Source organism: Carcharodon carcharias, chromosome 15, assembly GCF_017639515.1.
Source record: "Carcharodon carcharias isolate sCarCar2 chromosome 15, sCarCar2.pri, whole genome shotgun sequence".
Classification (NCBI taxonomy): Eukaryota; Metazoa; Chordata; class Chondrichthyes; order Lamniformes; family Lamnidae; genus Carcharodon; species Carcharodon carcharias.
The window spans coordinates 129,139,442-129,166,921 of NC_054481.1; the positions used below are offsets into that span (position 1 = coordinate 129,139,442).

A 27,480-nucleotide genomic window follows, 5' to 3' on the forward strand; every position below is an offset into this window, starting at 1 on the left:
TGGCCCTCCCTGTGTCCTTCTTTGTCCCATTCCTCTCACTTAAGGGCTTGCTGAGTGGAGGTTTGCAGGTCTCTTCATAATAGCCATACCCGCCATTTTGTCTGCATGCCTTTTGTTGGTGACACCCAGCTGGCGAGAACCAAGGCAGCGTTTTGGGCAGGTCTTGTAGAGGTGGCCTGCACCATCTCACAAGTTGCAACATTTACTCTGCAGTCCTTTGTCTGATGGCTTTCCGGCTTGCAGCTCTTACTGATGATGGTGCTACAGTTGGCTGCAATGTGGCCAGATTTGCCATAAGTGTGACAAACTCTGGGCTGCCCAGCACAGACAAAGTAGCCCCAACTTCTGCCGATAGCAATGCTAGAGGGAGAGTGGAGAATTGCTCCCTTGCCGTCCACCTTCAAAGTCACCTTGACTTGCCATTTGCTGGTCCAAATCCCGACAGGGTCCTTGAGCTCAGTGCTATTCCTGACCACTTCAACAATCCCAGCGAGGAAGTTGAGCATATCCACAATAGGAACATGGGGTTGTAAAGATGGATGGTCACAACACTGTTCTGTTCCAATGGCAGCATGAAGAGCAAACCCACTGTGAGGATAGACAGCAGGGTCAGGTTTCTTCTCTCCTCGAACACTTTGAGAAATTTTACACATGCTCAGCATTCTTGAAAGTCAAATAAAGTATCCAGTGCTGGGGAAGTCTTGCAGGTAGTAGGTGTAAGCAGATTCAAATCTGCATCATTTCAAAAAGACTTGCTTAACGAATAAGGCACGGACAATCCGTGCACCTTCTTCACTGTTTATCACAGCCACCATAACAGTGTTATCCCTTCACACTTCTGTGCGTTAAATTTCATCTGCCAGATGTCCACACATTCCACCAACCTGTCTATATCCTCGTGAAGACTATCCACCTCAGAGTTCACAATATTTCCAAGTTTTGTAGATCGGCAAAATTTGAACTTGTGTCCTCTATACTCAAGTGTAAGACCATAAGACATAGGAACAGAAATTAGGCCATTCGGCCCATCGAGTCTGTTCCGCCATTCAATCATGGCTGATAAGTTTCTCAACCCCATTCTCTCGCTTTCTCCCCATAACCTTTGATCCCCTTACCAATCAAGAACTTTGATTGGTATCACCAATCAAGAATCTTTGATCCCCTTACCAATCCTATCTTGGTCTTAAATACACTCAATGACCTGGCCTCCACAGCCTTCTGTGGCAATGAATTCCATAGATTCACCACTCTCTGGCTAAAGAAGTTTCTCCTCATCTCTGTTCTAAAAGGTCTTCCCTTTACTCTGAGGCTGTGCCCTCGGGACCTAGTCTCTCCTACTAATGGAAACATCTTCCCCACATCCACTCTATCCAGGACTTTCAGTATTCTGTAAGTTTCAATCAGATCCCCCCTCATCCTTCTAAACTCCATCGAGTATAGACTCAGAGTCCTCAAACGTTCCTCATGTGTTAAGCTTTTCATTCTTGGGATCGTTCTCGTGAACCTCCTCTGGACCCTCTCCAGGGCCAGAACATCCTTCCTGAGATACGGGGCCCGAAATTGCTCACAATATTCTAAATGTGGTCTGACCAGAGCCTTATAAAGCCTCAGCAGCACATCCCTGCTTTTATATTCTAGTCCTCTCAAAATAAATGCTAACATTGCATTTGCCTTCCTAACTACCGACTCAACCTGCAAGTTAACCTTAAGAGAATCCTGGACTAGGAATCCCAAGTCCCTTTGCACTCCAGATTTCTGAATTCTCTCCCCATTTAGAAAATAGTCTATGCCTCTATTCTTCCTACCAAAGTGCATGACCTCACACTTCCCCACGTTGTATTCCATCTGCCACTTCTTTGCCCATTCTCCTAACCTGTCCAAATCCTTCTGCAGCCTCTCCGCCTCCTCAATACTACCTGTCCCTCCACCTATCGTTGTATCACCTGCAAAATTAGCCAGGGTGCCCTCAGTTCCTTCATCTAGATCATTAATGTATAAAGTGAAAAGTTGTGGTCCCAACACTGACCCCTGCAGAACTCCACTAATCACCGGCCCCTTATCCCGACTCTCTGCCTCCTTCCAGACAGCCAATCTTCTATCCATGCTCGTACCTTGCCTCTAACAGCATGGACTCTTACCTTACTGAGCAGCCTCCTGTGCGGCACCTTGTCAAAGGCCTTCTGCAAGTCCAAGTAGATAACATCCATTGGCTCTACTTTGTCTAACCTACTCGTTACCTCCTCAAAGAATTCTAACAGATTTGTCAGGCATGACCACCCCTTGATGAAATCATGCTGACTTTGCCCTATTTCACCATGCAAATCCAAGTATTCTGAAATCTCATCCTTAATAATGGACTCTAAAATCTTACCAACAACCGAAGTCAGGCTAATTGGCCTGTAATTTCCCGTCTTTTGCCTCACTCCCTTCTTAAACAGGGGGATTACATTGGCGATTTTCCAGTCCTCTGGAACCCTCCCTAACTCGAATGATTCCTGAAAGATCATCACTAACGCCTCCACTATCTCTTCAGCTATCTCCTTCAGAACTCTGGGGTGAAATCCATCTGGTCCAGGTGATATATCCACCTTCAGACCTTTCAGTTTTCCTAGCAACTTCTCCTTGGTAATGGCCACCATGCTCACCTTTGCCCCCCGACTCTCTTGAACTTTAGGGATGTTACTCGTGTCTTCCACTGTGAAAACTGACGCAAAGTACCTATTCAGTTCCTCCGCCATTTCTTTGTTCCCCACTACTACTTCTCCAGCGTCATTTTCCAGCGGCCCAATGTCCACTCTTCCCTCTCTCTTACGCTTTATATATCTAAAAAAACTCTTGCAATCTTCTTTTATATTACTGGCTAGTTTTCCCTCACATTTCTTTTTTAGTTGTCCTCTGTTGGTCTTTGTAGGCTTCCCAATCCCCTGGTCTCCCACTACTCTTCACCGCATTGTGTGCTTTCTCTTTAGCTTTTATGCTGTCCCTGACTTCCCTTGTCAGCCATGGTTGCCTCGTCCTCCCTTTATTATGCTTCTTCTTCCTAGGGATGAAATTTTGTTGTGTCTCCCAAATTACTCCCAGAAACTCCTGCCATTGCTGTTCCACTGTCTTTCCTGCTAGGCTCATCTTCCAGTCAATTCTGGTCAGCTCCTCCCTCATGCCTCTGTAGTTGCCTTTATTCAACTGTAATGCCATTACACCTGATTCCAGCTTTTTCCTCTCAAATTGCAGGGTAAATTCTATCATATTATGGTCACTTACTCCTAAGGGTTCCTTCACCTTAAGCTCCCTTATCAAATCTGCCTCATTACACACCACTAAATCTAGAATTGCCTGTTCCCTAGTGGGCTCCACCACAAGCTGCTCCAAAAAGCCATCTCGTAGACATTCCACAAATTCCTTTCCTTGGGATCCACTACCAACCTGTTTTTCCCAATCTACCTGCATATTGAAATCCCCCACGATCACTGTAACCTTGCCTTTCTTACACGCCTTTTCTATCTCCTGGTGTATCTTGTGCCCCACATCATGACTACTGTTCGGAGGCCTGTACATAACTCCCATTATGGTTTTTTTTACCTTTGCGGTTCCTCAACTCTACCCACACAGATTCTACATCATCTGTCCCTACGTCATTTCTTGCTCTCAATTTAATTTAATTTCTTACTAACAACCCCACTCCCTCTGCCAACCTGCCTATCTTTTCAATAGGATGTATATCCTTAGATATACTGATCCCTTTGCAGCCATGTCTCCGTGATGCCCACCACATTGTACCTACCAATTTCAATCTGCGCCACAAGCTCATTTACCTTATTTCGTATACTGTGTGCATTCAGATACAACACCTTCAGTCCTGTATTTCCCGTCCCCTTTCTCATTGTCGTCCCTCTGATGTGCTTGAATTTAGATTCCTAGCCCTTTCCAAACACTCTGTCCTATTTTGTGTTCTGAAGAATTTAATAGCCTCTCCTGGGCTCTCCTTTCTTTTCAGTTTTTTCATAATTTTCCATGAAGTTGAATCCATCACACCCCCCCCACCCCCCCCCCCCCCCCACCCCCCCCCAACCACCCCCACATGCTAACCGGCTGCTTTGTTTCTCATTAGTCATACTTCTTGGAGTTTTACCCTTCCCTGTAGGTCATTAATATTGTTCTGACCATGTGAGAAAGGGTGAACTGGCTACCTCCCCTTGATTCACCCTTCTTGATTGGTCACAACAAAGGTTTCACAAGGATATGCCTTTTCCAAATCAGAATGTATTTAACCATTAAGCAGTGAGGAACAAGGAGCCAATCAAACAAGGTTTTCTTGGGTCATTCAAAGAGCAGATTTATTTCCCACTAAACTGGAGAAAAATAATAAAAACGCATTCGGCCCTCATGCAGTCAATAGGACACACACACACAGAGAAAGGTTGTTTCCTTTGATTCTCCTTGAGACATAAATTTTAATCGTTGCAACTGATTTACATTACCTGGCTTCTTGGATGCAGTCAGATGTAGAAGATGTTGCGTGTATTAAGCAATCTCAGTTTGCTTTGTTGGTAGGTTTCTGGTACTGGGTGACACCCTTATTCCAAAAGAGAAAGCGGGAGAGAGAGAGCAGCCTTCAGCCTATTTCCTCTGCTGAAGACTTTCTTGACATCGCCTGTGTCACTTGTAATCTCGTGCTAGTGGCTGGGCGGCCTTGCCCTGAAATACGTCACCCATTATGTATTTCCAAGAGGATTTGGGTGTGTCTGTCTGTGACAGCTATTGTTTCAATATCCAGGACTTTGCATTTTTAATGTCTCTTCTTTAGACAGTCACAAGTTTCGACGGTTGTCTGGATTATAGGAAATGTCTCTCACTGCGCACTCCCCTAAGGGTAATTTGTTTGTTTCTCACCTTCATCTTGGAAAGTGGCCGAGTGTACCTTCCTCCTGTCCAAAGTTCACCACTAATGTCCTGATAATGTTGTCACTCTCCGTTTTATTCCATGGGCTTCAACGTTGTTCCAACTCTACCATGTGGCACTTGATCAAATGCCTTTTGGAAGTCCATGTGCACCACATCAATTACATTACCTTCATCAACCCTCTTTGTTACCACATAAAAAAAACACAATCAAACTGGTTAAATACAGTTTACCTTTAACAAGTCTGTGCTGGCTTTCCTCAATTGAGCTAACTTATGTGGCAGCCAGTAACTGACACAGAAAGAGAGGAAAACTATCTTTAGTCAATAAGTAAAAATAAATATAATTTAATGTCAAAATTGGGCATTCATAATAAAAGAAAAAAAATTGCATTTATGTATCGCCTTTCATAACCTCAGGACATTCCCTGCCATTAAAATTCTTTTGAACTATAATCACTATCATAACTAGGGAAATGTGAAATCTAATTTGAGCGTAGAGAAGTCCCACAAAGAGAAATAGGCACTGAGATGGAGTATTCTTTGTTGGCTGGTATTTTTTTACTTTTCTTTAGAATCTTTAAAATCAGCTGAGTTGACAGTGAATTTTCACCTCTTCAGCTCCTTGTTCTGCTTATTTATATGGTTCTTATTTTTTTTGCTGAGATATCTTCACATTTAATATGAGTGATTTTTCCCTGTTTCATTTTTTTTGTCTGTGTTATCCTCGTCTTCCAACTCACTATGATGCCACTTTCACTGTCCTATTCCGAGGCTTCTGCATGGAAACTTGGAGACACAGGTTTCATTGTGCCTTCAGTCTCCTTTCTCTTTGGGGAAATCCTGCACCTCTGCTTATCATCCTGCTTCAGTTGGGGGTGTGTGACGCTGGAAATCATGAAGCAGAATCCCTTACTTCTTACAAAGCAGCATGGTATGTTAGTATCACGGTGCACTGTTCTCTTAAAGTCATAGTTACACAGCTTGAAGAACAACTTTCAAGTTAAAAGACTAAAAACCTTTCAAATAATATTTTAGTTCCAGCAACCATAATTACATACAACATATGAATGAACAGGAATAGGCCATTCAGCCCCTCGAGCCTACTCCACCATTTGATAAGATCATGGCTCATTTGATTGTGGCCTCTAATTTACTGTCTGACCTTCTACCCTTTGACTCCCTTGTCCATCAAGAATCTATCCAACTCAGCCTTAAAAATATTCAGTGACCTAGCCTCCACTGCTCTCGGGGAAGAGAATTCCACAGACTAATGACCCTCTGAGAGACATAATTTCTCCTCATCTCCATCTTAAATGGGAGACCCCTTATTTTTAAACTGTGTCCCCTAGTTCCAGTCCCTCCCACAAGGGAAAACATCCTTTCAGCATCCATCCTGTCAAGTTCCCTCAGGACCTTCTATGTTTCAATAAGATCACCTTTCATCCTAAAAGCCTGTAAATACAGACCCAGTTTGCCCAAGCTTTCTTCGTAATACTAGATCTTCATCCCAGGAATCAGTCAAGTGAACCATCTATGCACTGTTTCTAATGAATTTATATCATTTCTTAAATAAGGAGACTAAAACTATACAGAGTATTCCAGATAAGGTCTCACCAACACTGTAGAACTGTAGCAAAGCTTCCCTACTTTTATATTCCATTCCCTTTGCAATAATTAACAACATTCCATTTTTCTTCCTAATCATTTGCAGCAACTGCTTACTGACCTTTTGTGATTCATATACCGGTACACCCAGATCCCTCTGTACTGCAGAGTTTTTAAAAATTCTTTCATGGGATGTGGGTGTCACTGGCAAGGCCAGCATTTATTGCCCATCCCAAATTGCCCTTGAACTGAGTGACTTGCTGGGCCATTTCAGAGGGCAGTTTAGAGTCAACTACATTGCTGTGGGTTTGGAGTCACATGTAAGCCAAACCAGGTAAGGACGGCAAATTTCCTTCCCTAAAGAACATTAGTGAACCAAATGGGTTTTTATATCAATTGATTATAGCTCCATGATCACCATTACTGAAACAAGCTTTCAATTCCAGATGTGATTGAATTTAAATTCCACTGGCTGCTGTGGTGGGATTTAAACACGTGTCCCCAAAGCATTAGCTGTGCCTCTGGATTACTAGTCTAGTGACATTATCATTCTGCCACCAATATAAATAATGCTAAAATAATTTAGCATTATTTAAATGTGAAATAAACGCTATTAATTAGCATTTAAATAAAATGCTCCTTTTCTGTTCTTCCTGCCAAAGTTCATATTTCTCCACATTATACTTTATCTGCCAAATTTTTGCCCATTCATTTAGCTTATCTATATCTCTTTGCAGTCTCCTTATGTTCTCTTCATAACTTATTTTCCAACCTAGCTTTGTTGTCAGTAAATTTAACAAACACACATTTTGGTCCTTTCATCCAAGTCATAAATAAAGATGGTAAATAGTTGAAGCCCTAGCACTGATCCCTGTGGCACTCCACTGACTACATCTTGCCAACCTGAAAATGACCCATTTACCCCTTCTCTCTGTTTCCTGTTAGCTAACCAATCCTTTATCCATACTAATATGTTACCCCCTACACCATGAGCTCCTAGTTTGTGTAGTAACCTTTGATGTGGCACCTTATCAAATGCCATTTGGAAATCCAAATTTAAATCAATACACCACATCTACAGGTTCCCCTTTATTCACAATGTTTGTTACTTCCTCAAATAACTCTAATAAACTAATCAGACACGATTTCCCTTTCTCAAAATCATGTTGATTCTGCCAGATTGCGTTATGATTCTCAAGGTACCCTGCAGAAACCTCCTTAATAATAGATTCTAGTATTTTCCCTGTGGCAGATGTTAGGCTAATTGGCCTGTAGTTTCCTGCTTTCTGTCTCTTCCTTGAATAGAGGAGTTACAAGCTCTACGTTACAAACTAATGGGACCTTTCCAGAATCTAGGCAATTTTGGAAGATTAAAACTGGTGCATCTACTATCTCAGCAACCACTTCTTTTAACACATTAGGATGAAGTCCATCAGGATCTGGGGACTTGTGAATTTTTAGTTCCAATAATTTTCTAATTACCCTTTCCCTGATAATTGTAATAGTTTTAAGTTCCTCCCTTCCTTTCACTTCTTGATTTATAGTTATATCTAGGATGTTATTTGTGACTACTACAATGAAGGCAATCACAAAATATCTATTCAATGCATCTACTATTTCCTTATTTCACAGAATCACAATGTTACAGTGCACAAGGAGGCCATTCAGCCCATCATGTCTGCACTGGCTCTTCAAATGAGCTTCATGACTTTGTGCCATTCTCCTGCCTTTTCCCCATACCCTTGCTCATTGTTTCTATTCAAATAATCATCCAATGCCCTTGTGGATGCCTCGAATGAACCTGTCTCCACCACAAGTCCAGGGAGTGCATTCCAGACTTGAACCACTCGCTGTGTGAAAAAGTTTTTTCTCACATCACATTCGCTTCTTTCGCAAATCACTTTAGATCTCTGCCCCCTTGTTCTCGATCCTTGTACAAATGGGAACAGTTCCTCCCTATCTACTCTATTCAGCCCCCTCATGATTTTGAAAACCATCTATTAAATCTTCTCTTAGCCCCCCTCCTCTCCAAGGAGAACAGTCTCAACTTCTTCAACCTATCTTCATAACTAAAGTAACTCATCTCTAGAACCATTCTTGTAAACCTCTGCTGCACTCTATCCAATGTATTCACCTCCTTCCTATAGTGTGGTGCCCAGAACTGTACACAATACTCTAGCTGAAGTCTAACTAGTATCTTATATAAACGTAGCATAATCTCCTTGCTCTTGTACTCTATGCCCCTATTAATAAAGCTGAGAATACTGTATGCTCTATTAACTGCTCTCGCCACCTGTCCTGCCACCATCAATGACCTATGCACATATATACCCACGTCCCTCTGCCCCTGCACCCCCTTAATTATTATACTGTCTCTCCATGTTCTTCCTACCAAAATGCATCCCTTATTTCCCTGTATTAATTTCCAAGACACTCTCTCTAGAGGACCAAAACTCACTTTTATATTTTTAGCTAGCTTTCTCTCATTCTAATTTCTGATTTCTTATGTTTTTTTGTTATTATTTGCTTTTATTTAAGCATCCTGTTCAATTTTCAGACCTGCCGCTAATCTTCATGGAATTGTACACTTTTTCTTTCAACCAGATACTATCTTTTAACTTCCTTAGGCACGAATGATGCATCTTCTCCAAGAGTTTTTCTTTCTCACTGGAAAGTATAACAATCTGGTTATGATCACTGACAGCCTGGAGCTCCTTTATTATGAGGTCATGAATCAATTCTGTGTCATTGCACATTATGTCATGATGACAGACGTGATTATTGAATGAGATCTACCAACAACTTCACCAGCTAACCACGGGCATATTGAACTGTTTAAAGAAGTCCTGTTTTTTTAAATGCAAGTAAAGACAATAACCAAAGATGGATACCAGCAGTCATCTGAGACCCAGAAATTTACCAAAGCTCCTTAGACAGCACCTTCCAAACCCATGGCCACTACCATCTAGAAGGACAAGGGCAGCAGATAGGTGGGCACACCGCCACCTGGAAGCTCCTCTCCAAGTCACTCACCATCCTGACTTGGAAATATATCGCCGTTCCTTCACTGTCACTGGGTCAAAATCCTGAAACTCCCTTCTTAACAGCATTGTGAGTGTACCTGCACCACGTGGACTGCAGCAGTTCAAGGAGGCAGCTCACCACTACCTTCTCAAGGGCAGTTAAGGATGGGCAATAAATACTGGCTCAGCCAGCGAAGCCCACATCCCACAAATGAATAAAAAAATTGTAAGTGACCACTTTGTTGGAAAGTTCCTATATGATTTGCACTATACACCAACTCTCAGTTGTTGCATGGAATGTCATACCTGCAGGTGGAGATGTGTCAAGGCCCAGTTGAAACAAGGATTCTTGATAGGAAGGCATTAAAAGTGCAAAGTGCTGGATTTTTAATTCCCTGTAATGCTGTGAAGATAATGGGATTTGCTGCTCAGCCAGTTACATCCAACCAGACACTCAACACCCCTTTGGAGGATGAAATAACTCCATCTCCTGTTGATTTATATCTCAAAATGTGTCAAAACGTTTCTGAGATGAAAGAGAAAAACTGGGGTCACGATAACAATAGATGTTAATTGGAATCCCTTCTTGGAATATACAGAAATTAGTTTAAAAACTGGCTCTGCCAAAAGCAGAGAGAGGGAGAAGCAGGAAGAAACATGACAGTCATCTGAGAATGCTGCTGAAAAAGAGCAGGAAGCATCTCTCTCTCTCTTTCTCTCTGTATGTGTCGTCATGTCTTTTATTATTTTTTTCTTCGGTTTAGTAACTAATAAACTTACTCTTTCTTTGACTCAAGTAAGCCTGGTTTGATTGACTCCTTGTTAAAAAGTAAATACAGTTAGACTAGAAAAGGTATCTACAGAAAAAATAATTTTTAAAAACCTTTGTTGTAGCCAGCCTGCAGGGCTGAATGAAAGGGGAGCCAGCTCACTCTTCCTCACCCAGTCATAACAATTACCAGATCTAGAATAGCCTGTTCTTTGGTTGGCTCTAGAACGTGCCTCTATGAACTCATCTTCCAGACTACCTTTGCCACTCTGATTCGTCCAACCTACATGCAGATTGAAATCATTCATGATTATCGCTGTACCTTTCTCATCAGCCCCCATTATTTCATACTGTATACCCTGTCCAACAGTGCTGTTACTGGTAAGATACCACTTATAAACTACTCCCACAGGTGACTTCTTACCTTTAGTATTTCTTATCTCTATCCATACTGATTCTACATCTTGGTCTTTAGAACTAAGGTCATCTCTCACACTATTGTACTATTGTAATTTCAAGTGCATGCATAGATTTGTCTGTTGACCATTAGCTCCATTGTATTAAAGGACCTTTCTGTTGCTTCATGCAAATTGGTTCAGTTTCACAACCTAATTATTTTCCTTTTCTGTACATATTGGTCTTTAGACTCTTCATTTCATCTGTATCATCATTTGATAAAGATAAACAGTAACTCTAAAGTGACATTTCTGTATTTTTCATTTTTAGGAGATCCTCGTGATCCAAGAATCCAAAATTCCTCTGAAATTACTTCACTGACTGGCCAACATGAAATGAATGTCAGAAAAATATGATTACTTTGGTCTATTTGGTTTGGGTGTTTTGTGCGATTGACTTGTCAAATCCAAATTCATTTTGGTACAGTCAGTCCAGGAAGACAAGATAGGGTTGTCAAAATAAGTGAACTTGGAAGACGGTGAAACCTCTTCAAATAAATACATCTGAACAGAAACTCATTGGGAGCACCAAATCCATCACATAAAAGATACAAGCTGCATCTTGAAACCATGGGTACTCACAAATTCGAAACTACCAAGGCAGCAAGTTCATTTACAACTTATAATGCCAGCCTGTTATAACCTTTCAGAATATTCAAAGTATCTGAACTGTGTGTGATTTATGTCTCGTACACCCAGAATAATCAGACCTGAACCACAATTCAGATTGAGCACCAGCCAGCTCAAATACTGTCGTCCTTAGTGAGACATCCGGGCAGCTAGATCAGACGAGAAGGAATAAACTGTTGACTGGTGTTGTAATTTTTGTTGAACATTGGTGGACTGTACCCATATTTCAATTTAACACGTACCCATTTTAACATTTTCTTCATGACTTTAATGCATTTAATGGATGCATTCATTCTTGAAATGCAAAGTTGAATCGTGAAAATTTGTACCTGATGTCAAAAGTCCGGATGGTAAATTGAGTCCAGCATGAGTGGAAAAAGAACTCGGAAAAGGACGTTTGAACACCTGTTGACTTTGCTTGGTTCATTTCACTTGACTCCGTTGTGGAAAAATGGTAGAAGATCACAGCAGAGAATGGATGAGCCAGCTATCGCTCAGTGGCTGGCAATCTCCCATCTGAATCAGACGATTTTCCAAACACATCAACCCTAATGTCTATCAACTCAGTAAACAAACTTTTTCAAACTAAAAAAAATCATAGCTTAACAGGTGATTTATAAACTTCATTGGATAATTATTTTCATAACTCATTTAAGAAAAGCGAGGTATTTCCTATAGATGTCTGGGTAAAGATTCTGATAAAGAAATTCCACTTTTTTCTGTACTGTTCAATTTGCTAAAAAGGACCTTTATAAACCGAGAGATGAGCCCCACCATGACTGGTTCAACCCTGGCTTTCACTGCCTGACAGTGCCACCTCACCTGGTATCTTCATGATTTCTTTGCCACCCATTTTCCCAACAAGCCTGAGTTAAACACGAGCATTTCACATTCGTTACGAGGTTAACCTGGCAGACGTTTAATTTCTAAATGTTTTACAGTTTGGAAGTTCATCATGTATTGATTTATTAAGGCAATCCTAATGTGTAAATATATGCATTAAGTATGTAAATATGTATTAAATAATTTATGAGGATTATCTGAAAGCGTTGCTTTAGTCATTTTTGTCCTACTGCAACTCCAACCACAACAGGCACCAGGAACAGTTGTACGTACACACTCGGCTCACACTGTCCATCAGCTCATGCGTGGTTTCTCCTACCGCTGACCTCATTGGTATGTGTCCATCAGCCTGATCATTTGCGTTCAAGTGCAATATGCAAATGGCCACAGCAGCTTTACACGACTGGGGTATCTTTTCAGTCTATCATTATATTGTAAACTTTAGGCACAAATCATCAATCACAGTAGCTGCACATGCTGACTGATGGGAAATTGTCAATTTTCAGTCAGTGCCCTTCAGCACCTAAGGGGTAAATGAATGATGTCAGCTGGCATTCTGTGCAAAATGGAAGCATACTTAACCTGGCACTGCAGAGACAATGATTAAATATGCGAGACAACCATCTTTGGGAACTGGGCTGGCCAATACTTTATCCCCTTCACCATCAGGTCAGACAGCCTGAAGGTGCTGGGGATATGGTTCGGAGGGACCAGGGCATGTGTTAGAAACTGGAAGGAGCGAGTGGCTCTGGCGAAAAGAAAACTGGGCATGTGGGAGCGACACTCCCTCTCCATTGCGGGTAAGAACTTAGTCATCAGGTGTGAGGCACTCTCGGTGTTGCTGTATGTGGTACAGCTCTGGCCCATTCCTCACTTCTGCACTGTGGTGATCACCCAAGCCATCTTCCGCTTTATCTGGAGGTCAAAAATGGATTGTGTTCACAAGGACACGATGTACGAGCCTCTACATAAAGGGAAAAACGTGCCCAACATCACCCTCATCCTGATGGCCACCTTTGTGTGCAGCTGCAACAAGCTGTGCGTAGATCCTCGGTAAGCAAACACCAAGTGTTGCTACGTGCTGAGGTTCTACCTGTCCCCGGTGTTGTGAAGGATGGGTCTGGCCACGCTGCCGCGGAACGTTTCAAGTAGTTGGACCGTGCCATACCACCTGTCCCTTGTGGAAAATTTTATGCAGAGAAACACCTTTGACCACAAGTCCATCAGGCAGTGGTCAGCACATAACATCCCAGAGGACCTGCCGGAAAAGGAGAGGGTGGATCCTGTCACGTGGTTCCCCGAGCAGACTGTCAGTCATTTGGCAGAACGCCTCATCACCAGAACTTTCCAACAAGCACCAAGATGTAACTTAGCTGGTGGGGAGAAAGGCCCTCCCCACCAGATCCTTCCTACACACCAGGAGTCTCAATCCCTCTGCACGTTGCCCTCAAGGTGGCTGTGGCGGGGAAGGGACCATTGTTCACTTCCTTGTAGATTGTGCCTTTGCAAAGAAGGTCTGGAGAGAGATGCAGTGGTTTTTGTCGAGGTTCATCCCAAGTAATTCTGTGCTCTTCGGGCTGTTCCCAGGGACACACACCAAGACAAACATCAACTGCAGCTGGAGGATCATCAACTCGGTGAAAGACCCTCTTTGGTCTGCCCAAAACTTGTTGGTCTTCCAGCGCAAAGAGTTGTCCCCGACCGAGTGTTGCAGACTGGCACATTCCAAGGTCCAGGACTACGTGCTGAGGGACACACTAAAGCTTGGGACAGCCACTGCAAAGGCACAACGGGTCATTGTCTCAGACCTTTCTGCCTTAGCGCACCGAGGTGCTGGGAATTATACAGACCCCTGGGGTTGTATGATTCACACTGAATGTATGCAGTGAATACTAAATGTATCATTATTGTACTGAAGCACCTCAGAGTGCAACATGATGTATGTCGATAACTCCAACTCCCATTGCACTGTCTTGACTGTCTGTAATGACCATACTGAAAAGACTGTAATGTTCATTGATTGTATTGAAGTTCCTTGTGATCCATGTGTAAAAGTTGAGTATGATTGCACTTTTTGTGATGGCCAATTTGAAATGTTTTGTCATGTTCTTTCAGATATTTTAGGAACATCACCGTGTTGTTACGGAGGGAGTTCCAGGATTATGACCCATCGACAGTGAAGGAATGGTAATATTTTCCAAGTCAGGATGGTGAATGGTTTACAGGGGAACCTCCAGGTAGTTCTACTTTCCTCAGCCCATCCAAAGTGAAGCAATTTGAGCACACTACGGGCATGAAGGAGCAGACCAAAGGTCTGGAACTCTCAGAGACAACAGGTTTGGAAAACGATTAACTGCTTTAAAATGGGTGTAAAGATTGTATCCATAAATGTGCGTAGCACTAAATTTACTATGTGATGTGTTGCAACCTTGGACTACCTTGACAAGGTCAAAGCTGACCTGTTGTTTCTGCAGGAGTGTGCGATACCGCACCTCAGCTCCTACAGGCAATGGTCACGATGGTGGTCCCATGGGCCATCGATCTGGTCGGGAGGAAACGACTCTCGTTCCTCCGGCCTGGGGATTCTGCTGCGGGGAGGCAACTTCACCGTCTCCCAGGTTAAGGAGGTGGTGGGCGGGCGCCTCCTCGTAGCAGACGTAATGTACAAGAATGCTCCACTCCAGTTAATTAACGTCTACGCCCCATCACAAGGGGCTGAGCGGCTGGAGGTTTTTCAGCAGCTCCCACTGCTGCTGGTGACCTCCAGGCCGGTCATTCTGGGCGGTGACTCAACTGCATCATCGATGCGGCTGGACGATCCGGCAGGGCCGACAGCAGATTGGACACTACGTCCAGATCCCTGATGGAAACAGTAAAGGATGCCCAGCTGCACGACGTCTTCAGCAACCCTGCAGACGGAGCGCAGCGTAGATACACCTGGTCGCGGCCTGACGGGTCTGTCTGTTCCAGGATAGATTTCCTGTTTGTGTCCCGTGCATTCACAGTCAGATCCACTGACGTCAAGCTGGTGTTCTTCTCTGACCACTGCCTCCTACTGGCTGACTGTCACTTAGAGGAAGACCAGAGGGTTGGCAGGGGGGCATGGAAGCTAAACGTGAAACTGCTGACCCCAGAGAACATTGAGGAGCTCAAGAGGGATTACAAAGGTTGGAGAACCATGAAACCCCACTTTGAGTCACTGACACACTGGTGGGAAGCGATCAAGGGAAACATCAAGAGGTTTTTCATCCTCAAAGGCACCCAGAAAGCTAGAAAGGAACAGAGGGAAATGTCCCGACTCCAGAAAAACATGCAGAACCTGCTCTGGCTGCGGTTGATGGGAGTCGATATCAAGGAGGAACTCCAAGAGGTGAAGAGCCAGAAAGTCTCGCTCTTTGCCTCGGAGGCCTCCAAGATCATCTTCTGTTCCAGAGTCCGCTCCGTGGAGCAGGACGAGACATGCTCACGTTTCTTCTTCCAAAAGGTACACAGAGAGAGCTCTGTGATCAGCAGCCTGAAGGAAGAAGATGGCTCAGTAAAGTCATCGCAGTCCGACATTTTGAGGATCAGCAAATCCTTTTATGCCGGATTGTATGACGTGAAGCCCACAGACAGCACGGCCTCCCAGTCCTTCCTGTCCTCTACCACGGAGGTCTTAGACGACAGTACATGGGAGAGTCTGGACAAAGCGCTAACTCCTGACAAACTGACTGAGGCCCTTGAGTCCTTCGAGAAGAGTAAAACTCCCAGAAGCGACAGCTTGCCGGCGGAGTTGTATTCGGCTCTGTGGGACTGGATCGGCCCAGACCTGCTAGAAGTGTACGAGAGTTTGCTCCTGGCCGGCAGTATGTCACAATCCATGAGGAAAGGCATTATCACCCTCATCTACAAGCACAAGGGGGAAAAGGAGGAAATTAGAAATTGGCGACCCATTTCACTGTTGAATGTGGACTATAAGATTCTGTCCAAGGTCATCGCCAATCGGGTCAAACCGCTCTGGAATTGGTGATTCACCCTGACCAGACCTGCACTGTGCTGGGCAGGAAGATCTCTGACAGCCTCGTGCTGCTCAGGGATACGATTGCCTATGTACAGAACAGGGGTGTGGATACCTGCCTCATCAGCCTGGATCAGGAGAAGGCCTTTGACAGAATATCGCACACCTACATGGTGGATGTGCTCTCCAAAATGGGGTTTGGGGAGGGAATTCGCAATTGGATCCAACTGCTCTACACTAACATCAGTAGTGCAGTCTCTATCAATGGGTGGGAATCAGATAGCTTTCCGACTAAATCTGGAGTCAGGCAGGGCTGCCCTCTCTCGCCTGTTCTTTTCGTGTGTTGCATAGAACCCTTTGCTGAGTCCATCAGGAAGGATCCGGGCATAAGAGGAGTGACGATCCCAGGTAGTGGAGGCACTCAGATCAAAGTCTCCCTGTACATGGACGATGTCGCCGTTTTCTGCTCGGATCCGCTGTCGGTGCGCAGACTGATCCACGTCTGCGACCAGTTCGAACTGGCCTCGGAACCAAGGTAAATCGTGGGAAGAGCGAGGCCATGTTCTTTGGGAAATGGGCTGACTGATCCTTTGTCCCCTTCACTGTCAGGGCTGATGGCCTGAAGGTGCTGGGGATATGGTTCGGAGGGACCAGGGCACGCATTAGAAACTGGAAGGAGCGAGTGTCTATGGTGAAAAGGAAACTGGGCGTGTGGGAGCGACGCTCCCTCTCCATTGCGGGTAAGAACCTGGTCATCAGGTGTGAGGCACTCTCGCTGTTGCTGTACGTGGTGCAGGTCTGGCCCATTCCACACTCCTGTGTGGTGGCGATCACCCGAGCCATCTTCCGCTTTATCTGGAGGTCGAAAATGGATCGTGTCCGCAGGGACGCGATGTACAAGCCTCTAGATAAAGGGGGAAAAAACATGCCCCACATCACCCTCATACTGATGGCCACCTTTGTGTGCGGCTGCATCAAGCGGTGCGTAGACCCTCGGTACGCAAGCACCAAGTGTCACTACATGCTGAGGTTCTACCTGTCCCCGGTGTTGTGAAGGATGGGTCTGGCCACGCTGCCGCGGACGCTCCAAGTAGTTGGACCGTGCCGTACCACCTGTCCCTCGTGGGAAAATTTTTGCAGAGAAACACCTTTGACCACAAGTCCATCAGGCAGTGGTCGGCACGTAACGTCTTAAAGGCCCTGAGGGAAAAGGAGAGGGTGGATCCTGTGGGATGGTTCCCTGAGCAGACTGACAAAGTCATTTGGCAGAATGCCTCATCACCAGAACTTTCCAACAAACACCAAGATGTAGCTTGGCTGGTGGTGAGAAAGGCCCTCCCTGTAAGATCCTTCCTACACGCCAGGAGTCTCACCCCCTCTGCTCGTTGCCCTTGAGGTGGCTGTGGTGGGGAAGAGACCGTTGTTCACCTCCTTGTAGATTGTGTCTTTGCGAAGAAGGTCTGGAGAGAGATGCAGTGGTTGCTGTCGAGGTTCATCCCAAGCAGTTCTGTGACAGAGGACTCCGTGCTCTACGGGCTGTTCCCAGGGACACACACCGAGACAAACATCAACTGCAGCTGGAGGATCATCAACTCGGTGAAAGACGCTCTTTGGTCTACCCGAAACTTGTTGGTCTTCCAGCGCAAAGAGTTGTCCCCGACCGAGTGTTGCAGACTGGCACATTCCAAGGTCCAGGACTACATGTTGAGGGACACAGTTAAGCTTGGGGCAGCTGCCACAAAGGCCCAATGGGGAAGGGCTACTGCCTAAGCCCTTTCTGCCACAGTGCACTGAGGGACTGGGAACTGTAAAGAGCCCCTCCGGCTGTACAGATTAAAATGAAGGTCTGCCAATGATTGTAATATTCATTGTTTGTACTGATACACCTCGTGATACATGTCGTAAAAGTTGAACCTGATTGTATTTTTGTAATGGTGATTTTGAAATGGTTCGAAATGTTTTTGAAGATTTAAAAATAAAGTATATTTTTACAAAAACAAAACCTCCAGGTAGTTCCCATCTATCTGCTGCCCTTATCCTTCTAAATGGTAGTGATTGTGGGTTTGGAAGGTGCTGTCTAAGGAGCGTTGGTGAGTTCCTGCAGTGCATCTTGCAGATGGTACACACTGCTGCTACTGTTCGTTGGTGGTGGAGGGAGTGAATGCTTGTGGAGCGGGTGCCAATCAAGTGGGCTGCTTTGTCCTGGATGGTCTCTTGTTGGAGATGGTCATTGCCTGGCACTTGCATGGCATGAATGTTACTTGCCACTCGTCAGCCAAAGCCTGACTATTGTCCAGCTCTTGCTGAATTTGGACATGGCCTGCTTCAGAACTGAGCAAAATATTCCATTTGTGGTCTAACTAGGGCTTCGTATAACTGAAGCGTAACTTCTACTCCTTGTATTCTATTCCTATAGAAATAAAGACCTTTGGGATTATTTTCTGTATCTGTTCATAGCACTTTAGTATTTTTTCTCAAAAGGTATACTCTTTTCATAAAATTTGTCAAATGTACATTACATAACAGTTGTAAACTCAGTCCTCAAGAACCTCGAGAACATTATGTGTGGACCACTGCCTGATGGACTTGTGGTTAAGGTGTTTTTCTACATAAACTTTTCCACAAGGTACAGGTGGTACAACTGAATGGTGTGTTTCACAGCAACATGGCCAGACCCATCCTTTGCAACATTGAGTTCAGATAGAAACTCAGCATGTAGTGACACTCGGTGTTTGTTCACTGATGGTCTATGTGCTACTTGATGCAGCCACACACAAAGGTGGTCATCAGGATGAGGGTGATGTTGGGTATGCTTTCCTCCTGCCGCACCCAATATTTTATCGAGATTTGTATCAGGTGTTCCTCCAGACACTGTCCATTTTCAATCTGAAGATAAAGTGGAAGATGGTTAGAGTGGCCACCACAACTCAAGAGCAGGCTATGGGCCAGACCTGTGCCATGTGCAGCAACAGTGAGAGCGCCTCATGTCTGATGACCAGGTGCAAGAGGGAGGATTGCTTCCACACACCCAGTCTTGTGCTTTACTTTGGCTATGTGGTCCTCCTGATTCTTGGTGCATGTCCCAGCCCCTTCAAACCATATTCTCAGCATATTGAAATATAACGATAGCGGAGTGAATTTAATCATTGTAATTAATATGATGGCGCTGCACACCTGAAGCGTAACTCCTTCTAACATCACCATCTATAGGAATACTGTGGTATTGCAGCGCAGTAGACTTTTATTCTAGAATTACCTGGAAAAACTCAGCAGGTCTGGCAGCATCGGCGGAGAAGAAAAGAGTTGACGTTTCGAGTCCTCATGACCCTTCGACAGAACTTGAGTTCGAGTCCAGGATAGAGCTGAAATATAAGCTGGTTTAAGGTGTGTGTGTGGGGGGGCGGAGAGATAGAGAGACAGAGAGGTGGAGGGGGTTGGTGTGGTTGTAGGGACAAACAAGCATGATAGAAGCAGATCATCAAAAGATGTCAACGACAATAGTACAATAGAACACATAGGTGTTAAAGTTAAAGTTGGTGATATTATCTAAACGAATGTGCTAATTAAGAATGGATGGTAGGGCACTCAAGGTATAGCTCTAGTGGGTTTTTTTTATATAATGGAAATAGGTGGGAAAAGGAAAATCTTTATAATTTATTGGAAAAAAAAGGGAAGGGGGAAACAGAAAGGGGGTGGGGATGGGGGAGGGAGCTCACGACCTAAAGTTGTTGAATTCAATATTCAGTCCGGAAGGCTGTAAAGTCCCTAGTCGGAAGATGAGGTGTTGTTCCTCCAGTTTGCGTTGGGCTTCACTGGAACAATGCAGCAAGCCAAGGACAGACATGTGGGCAAGAGAGCAGGGTGGAGTGTTAAAATGGCAAGCGACAGGGAGGTTTGGGTCATTCTTGCGGACAGACCGCAGGTGTTCTGCAAAGCGGTCGCCCAGTTTACGTTTGGTCTCTCCAATGTAGAGGAGACCACATTGGGAGCAACGAATGCAGTAGACTAAGTTGGGGGAAATGCAAGTGAAATGCTGCTTCACATGAAAGGAGTGTTTGGGTCCTTGGACGGTGAGGAGAGAGGAAGTGAAGGGGCAGGTGTTGCATCTTTTGCGTTGGCATGGGGTTGTGCCATAGGAGGGGGTTGAGGAGTAGGGGGTGATGGAGGAGTGGACCAGGGTGTCCCGGAGGGAGCGATCCCTACGGAATGCCGATAAGGGGGGTGAAGGGAAGATGTGTTTGGTAGTGGCATCATGCTGGAGTTGGCGGAAATGGCGGAGGATGATCCTTTGAATGCGGAGGCTGGTGGGGTGATAAGTGAGGACAAGGGGGACCCTATCATGTTTCTGGGAGGGAGGAGAAGGAGTGAGGGCGGATGCGCGGGAGATGGGCCGGACACGGTTGAGGGCCCTGTCAACGACCGTGGGTGGAAAACCTCGGTTAAGGAAGAAGGAGGACATGTCAGAGGAACTGTTTTTGAATGTAGCATCATCAGAACAGATGCGACGGAGGCGAAGGAATATATAAGGAATTATATAAAAAAAAACCCACTAGAGCTATACCTTGAGTGCCCTACCATCCATTCTTAATTAGCACATTCGTTTAGATAATATCACCAACTTTAACTTTAACACCTATGTGTTCTATTGTACTATTGTCGTTGACATCTTTTGATGATCTGCTTCTATCACTGCTTGTTTGTCCCTACAACCACACCAACCCCCTCCACCTCTCTGTCTCTCTATCTCTCCGCCCCCCACACACACACCTTAAACCAGCTTATATTTCAGCTCTATCCTGGACTCCCCTCTCCGATGCTGAACGTTCAGTGCTCAGCAAAGGACTTAGTTTCATACCCTTACGCCCTCACCTCAATGAATTTCGGGCTCGGCATGATACTGAACTCTTCTTCCGCCGTCTTCGTCTCCGGGCTCACTTCTTTGGGCAGGAGTCCTCTCCCAGTTCAACGGATCCTTTTACCCATCTCCAATATTCTCCCTCTACCTGGACCCCTCCCTCTGGATTCTTACCTTCTCTCGATCTTTTCATTGAGAACTGTCGGCGCGACATTAGTCGTCTCAATTTCTCTGCTCCTCTCACCCATTCTAACCTGTGTCTCTCAAGTTTTGTCGAAGGGTCATGAGGACTCGAAACGTCAACTCTTTTCTTCTCCGCCGATGCTGCCAGACCTGCTGAGTTTTTCCAGGTAATTCTGTTTTTGTTTTGGATTTCCAGCATCCGCAGTTTTTTTGTTTTTATCTCTGTGTTTAATTGACTGCCACTGCTCTTCAAGAAATGCCTACCTCCTTGAAGAAGTTCTGTTCCTCTCTGCGACAAGATTTCCGGATCTCTCTGTTGCCTTGTTCACCTTCATTGCTTTCCATTTCTCTCCTAGTGTTTGACAAGGTGTTTACTAAAACCCGCTTTCACAGCCATATCTCCTTTCTCAGGGACTGTCTCCGTCTCCGACTTACCCCACGTGGATTTCAACTGAAATTCCACCCCTCATGTTTCGAACCCACCCAGGATTACAGGTATCTCCGGGACATAAAATGTTTCTCGGACTGCTGTTCCCGTCACATTCTGAAATCCACTCTCAGTGCCATGCGCCGCCATATGAACACACTCGACCTCTCCCTCCAGCAGCACCGCCGTACCCTTTTTCAAAGCTGCGCGTGCCCCCAGTTTCATTTTATCCTTCGGCTCATCCGACGCCTCAACAAGAAACTTTTTCTCTTTCTCTCAAGTGCTAAGGAACGCAAGCTCCAACAACTCATCGACACCAACACCCATCTAGGACCCTCCACCCCTGCCTGTCCCTCCGTCCCCACCCTTTCTTCCAGTCCCAACCCCAGCCGTGTATTCACTATACCCCCTGACCTTCCCCTCTCCGATGCTGAACGTTCAGTGCTCAGCAAAGGACTTAGTTTCATACCCTTACGCCCTCACCTCAATGAATTTCGGGCTCGGCATGATACTGAACTCTTCTTCCGCCGTCTTCGTCTCCGGGCTCACTTCTTTGGGCAGGAGTCCTCTCCCAGTTCAACGGATCCTTTTACCCATCTCCAATATTCTCCCTCTACCTGGACCCCTCCCTCTGGATTCTTACCTTCTCTCGATCTTTTCATTGAGAACTGTCAGCGCGACATTAGTCGTCTCAATTTCTCTGCTCCTCTCACCCATTCTAACCTGTCTCTCTCTGAACTTACTGCACTCCATTCTCTCAGGTCCAACCCTGACATTGTCATCAAACCCGCTGACAAGGGTGGTGCTGTTGTTGTCTGGCGCACTGACCTCTACCTCGCAGAGACTGAGCGTCAACTCGCAGACACTTCCTCCTACCTCTCCCTGGACCATGACCCCACCACTGAACATCAAGCCACTGTTTCCAGGACTGTCACTGACCTCATCTCCTCTGGGGATCTCCCTCCCACAGCTTCCAACCTGATAGTCGCCCAACCTCGGACGGCCCGCTTCTATCTCCTACCCAAAATCCACAAACAGAACTGCCCCGGTAGACCGATCGTCTCAGCTTGTTCCTGCCCCACAGAACTCATTTCTCGTTATCTTGACTCCCTTCTCTCTCCCCTTGTCCAATCCCTTCCCACCTACATCCGTGATTCCTCTGACACCTTACGTCACATCAACAATTTCCAGTTCCCTGGCCCCTACCGCTTCCTCTTCACCATGGACGTCCAATCCCTCTACACCTCCATCCCCCACCAGGATGGTCTGAGGGCCCTTAGCTTCTTCCTCGAACAGAGGCCCGAACAATCCCCATCCACCACTACTCTCCTCCGTCTGGCTGAACTTGTTCTCACGCTGAACAATTTCTCCTTCAACTCCTCTCACTTCCTCCAAATAAAAGGTGTGGCTATGGGTACCCGCATGGGCCCCAGCTATGCCTGTCTCTTTATGGGGTATGTGGAACATTCCTTGTTGCAGTCCTACTCCGGCCCCCTTCCACAACTCTTTCTCCGGTACATCGATGATTATTTCGGTGCCGCTTCATGCTCTCGTCAGGACTTGGAAAAATTTATTAATTTTCCTTCCAATCTCCACCCCTCCATCATTTTCACGTGGTCTATCTCTGACACTTCCCTTCCCTTCCATGACCTCTCTGTCTCAATCTCTGGTGATAGACTGTCCACCAATATCCATTACAAACCCACCGACTCCCACAGCTATCTTGACTACAGCTCCTCACACCCCATTTCCTGTAAGGACTCCATCCCATTCTCTCAGTTCCTTCGCCTCCGTCGCATCTGTTCTGATGATGCTACATTCAAAAACAGTTCCTCTGACATGTCCTCCTTCTTCCTTAACCGAGGTTTTCCACCCACGGTCGTTGACAGGGCCCTCAACCGTGTCCGGCCCATCTCCCGCGCATCCGCCCTCACTCCTTCTCCTCCCTCCCAGAAACATGATAGGGTCCCCCTTGTCCTCACTTATCACCCCACCAGCCTCCGCATTCAAAGGATCATCCTCCGCCATTTCCGCCAACTCCAGCATGATGCCACTACCAAACACATCTTCCCTTCACCCCCCTTATCGGCATTCCGTAGGGATCGCTCCCTCCGGGACACCCTGGTCCACTCCTCCATCACCCCCTACTCCTCAACCCCCTCCTATGGCACCACCCCATGCCCACGCAAAAGATGCAACACCTGCCCCTTCACTTCCTCTCTCCTCACCGTCCAAGGACCCAAACACTCCTTTCAAGTGAAGCAGCATTTCACTTGCATTTCCCCCAACTTAGTCTACTGCATTCGTTGCTCCCAATGTGGTCTCCTCTACATTGGAGAGACCAAACGTAAACTGGGCGACCGCTTTGCAGAACACCTGCGGTCTGTCCGCAAGAATGACCCAAACCTCCCTGTCGCTTGCCATTTCAACACTCCACCCTGCTCTCTTGCCCACATGTCTGTCCTTGGCTTGCTGCATTGTTCCAGTGAAGCCCAACGCAAACTGGAGGAACAACACCTCATCTTCCGACTAGGGACTTTACAGCCTTCCGGACTGAATATTGAATTCAACAACTTTAGGTCGTGAGCTCCCTCCCCCATCCCCACCCCCTTTCTGTTTCCCCCTTCCCTTTTTTTTCCAATAAATTATAAAGATTTTCCTTTTCCCACCTATTTCCATTATATAAAAAAAACCCACTAGAGCTATACCTTGAGTGCCCTACCATCCATTCTTAATTAGCACATTCGTTTAGATAATATCACCAACTTTAACTTTAACACCTATGTGTTCTATTGTACTATTGTCGTTGACATCTTTTGATGATCTGCTTCTATCACTGCTTGTTTGTCCCTACAACCACACCAACCCCCCTCCACCTCTCTGTCTCTCTATCTCTCCGCCCCCCACACACACACCTTAAACCAGCTTATATTTCAGCTCTATCCTGGACTCGAACTCAAGTTCTGTCGAAGGGTCATGAGGACTCGAAACGTCAACTCTTTTCTTCTCCGCCGATGCTGCCAGACCTGCTGAGTTTTTCCAGGTAATTCTGTTTTTGTTTTGGATTTCCAGCATCCGCAGTTTTTTTGTTTTTAGACTTTTATTCTAACTGTAATATCAACATGTACCAGCTGAGGGCGGTGCAGGCCTACGAATGATCAAAAACCATCGCTGCCAACAGCGCCCTCTGTATGCTGCTGCCGGTATCACAGCTGTGTGTACTACATCATTCACACCAACGGGTGGCGCTAGTTCAACCCTTTTAATCTATTAAACCTTCAAATTCAAAAATATTTCATGTTTTGGGCAGAAACCTTCCTGCAGCTGTTTCCACTTTTTGTCACAAACAGATCAGATGGGACAGAGGAGGGGAAAAAGCACTAAGATACATCAACCACGACAGCCAGAGGCGATATCCCTGCTTGTGTGTTAATCTTTATTTAATGTCTTGTTTCTGCTGCTAGAGCCACATAACATTGATGCCTGTCCGCAAGTATGACCCAGACCTCCCTGTCGCTTGCCATTTCAACACTCCACCCTGCTCTCATGCCCACATGTCCGTCCTTGGCCTGCTGCAATGTTTCAGTGAAGCTCAACGCAAACTGGAGGAACAGCACCTCATCTTTCGATTAGGCACTTTACAGCCTTCCGGACTTACCATTGAGTTCAACAACTTTAGATCATGAACTCTCTCCTCCGTCCCCACCTTCTTTCCGATCCCCCCTTTTTTCTAATAATTATTATATTTTTTTAAATATATTTTTCTTTTCCCACATATTTCTATTCTTTTTAAATTTATTTCCATCCATTGTTTTATCTCTACCTTTTAGCCTATTTCAATCCCTTCCCCCCACCTCACCCCACCCCCACTAGGGCTATCTGTCACTTGCTCGTCCTGCATTCTACCCTTAATGTCACCATTAGCACATTCCTTAGCTAATATCACCACCGTCAACACCTCTTTGTCCTTTTGTCTATGACATCTTTGGCAATCTCTTCTTTGTCTCCACCTATCGCTGGCCCTCTGTCCAGCTCTACCTATCCCACCCCCTTCAACCAGCTTATATTTCACCTCATTTCTATTTTTCTTAGTTCTGATGAAGTCATACGGACTCGAAACATTAACTGTGTTCCTCTCCGCAGATGCTGTCAGACCTGCTGAGTTTTTCCAACTATTTTTGTTTTTGTTTCAGATTTCCAGCATCCGTAGTATTTTACTTGTAAACAAAGGCTTGTCCTTGCTTCACAGCGACATGAACAACCCAGAGGAAACAATCTTGTGAAAAGGAACTGTAGTCAGCTAAGCAAGAAACCATTTACCGACTGCAACCTACTGAACACAAAAGCTGTCAGATATCCGGAGAAAAAAAAACAGAAGATCTGTAAGACCCAGAAGAATAAAACAGTTTGGACCAGGACTCTTATTTCCCAGTTTCACTGATGTTCCATTTTAAGGTTTACAAGCCCAGCTCAGACCAGTATTCTTATTTATAAGTTTTTACTGACTTTTTCCTTCTGGGTCTCACAGACTTTCTGTTTTGTTTTTCTCTAGGTATCTGATAGTTGTTGTGGTGAGTAGGGTGCGGTTGGTTTTTTTGCTTTGCTGAAACAGTTTCACAAGATTGTTTTTTCCGGGTTGTTCATATCAGTTTGAACCAATAACCTTATTTCCCAGTTTCACTGATGTGCCATTTTAAGGTTCACAAGACCAGCTCAGACCAGTGTTCTTATTTACAAGTTTTTATTGTTTGTTCCTTTTGGGGAGGGTGAAGAATCGGACCCTAGCAAAGAATTCCCCTTTTGTCCTTTCCCTGCCTCAGTGCTTTACATCTGTACATCTCTTTTTCTTCAGTTCTATCACTAACTCTCCACAGATTCTGCCAGACCTGCTGAGTAAGTAACAGCCGTAGTCCACAAAGAACACAGGCATCTCTCTGCATTAGTTCCAGCTTTATCTCTATTTCAGATTTCCAGCATGCACAGTATTTTACTTTTCTTTCAGAAATCAGAGTGTGCACTGCTGACAGTTTAATCATTGGTTCTCTTCATAGACGCTGTGTTTCTCTGGCATTATCGTTTCGGTTTCAAAGCCCCAACTTTCGCAGTGATCTGGAAGCAGACATGTGGTTGGGAGCAGTTCAGAGAAGGTTTACCAGACTAATACCTGGAATGGGTGGTTGTCTTATGAGGTAAGGTTGGACAGGTTAGGCTTGTATCTGCTGGAGTTTAGAACAGTAAAAGCGACTTGATTGAAACATATAAGGGGTCTTGACAGGGTGGATGTGGAGAGCATGTTTCCTCATGTGGGAGAATCTAGAACTAGGGGTCACTGTTTAAAAATAAGGGGTCTCCCATCTAAAACGGAGATGAGGCAAAATTTTTTCATTTAGAGGCTCGTGAGTCTTTGGAACTTTCTTCCTGAAAAGGTGGGGGAAGCAGAGCCTTTGAATATTTCTGAGGCAGAGGTGGACAGATTCTTGGCAAGCAAGGGGGTGACAGGTTATTGGGGGTAGGTGGGATGTAGATTTGAGGTTACTGTCAGATCAACCATGATCTTATTAAAAGGTGGAGCAGGCTCGTGGGGCTGAATAGCCTACTCCTGTTCCTTGTTTGTTGTATGAATAATCCCAGGAGGGTAAGTGCAGGAAGGGATGGGACCTTATTGATGGTAGCAGGTGGTTTGACATCAGAGATGGATGCAAAACCAGAGGGTGTGGCATCACAAACCAAAACTCCTGTTGCTCACACCTCCCTGAACATACCAGATGTCAACAAGATACTGGGGTTTTAG

The 27,480-nt window shown here is 45.3% G+C and overlaps 1 protein-coding gene across 1 annotated transcript in view; it reads left to right on the forward strand.

Annotated features, from left to right (window-relative positions):
* LOC121288707 (tumor necrosis factor receptor superfamily member 14-like) overlaps positions 1-12,423 on the forward strand; it is a 50,943-nt gene extending 38,520 nt beyond the window's left edge. The window contains exon 6 of the mRNA XM_041207453.1: positions 11,026-12,423. Within this exon, the coding sequence (XP_041063387.1) occupies positions 11,026-11,038 (13 nt within the window). The 3' untranslated portion in view covers positions 11,039-12,423. The remainder of the gene's footprint in view (positions 1-11,025) is intronic.
* Positions 12,424-27,480: the final 15,057 nt, after the last annotated feature.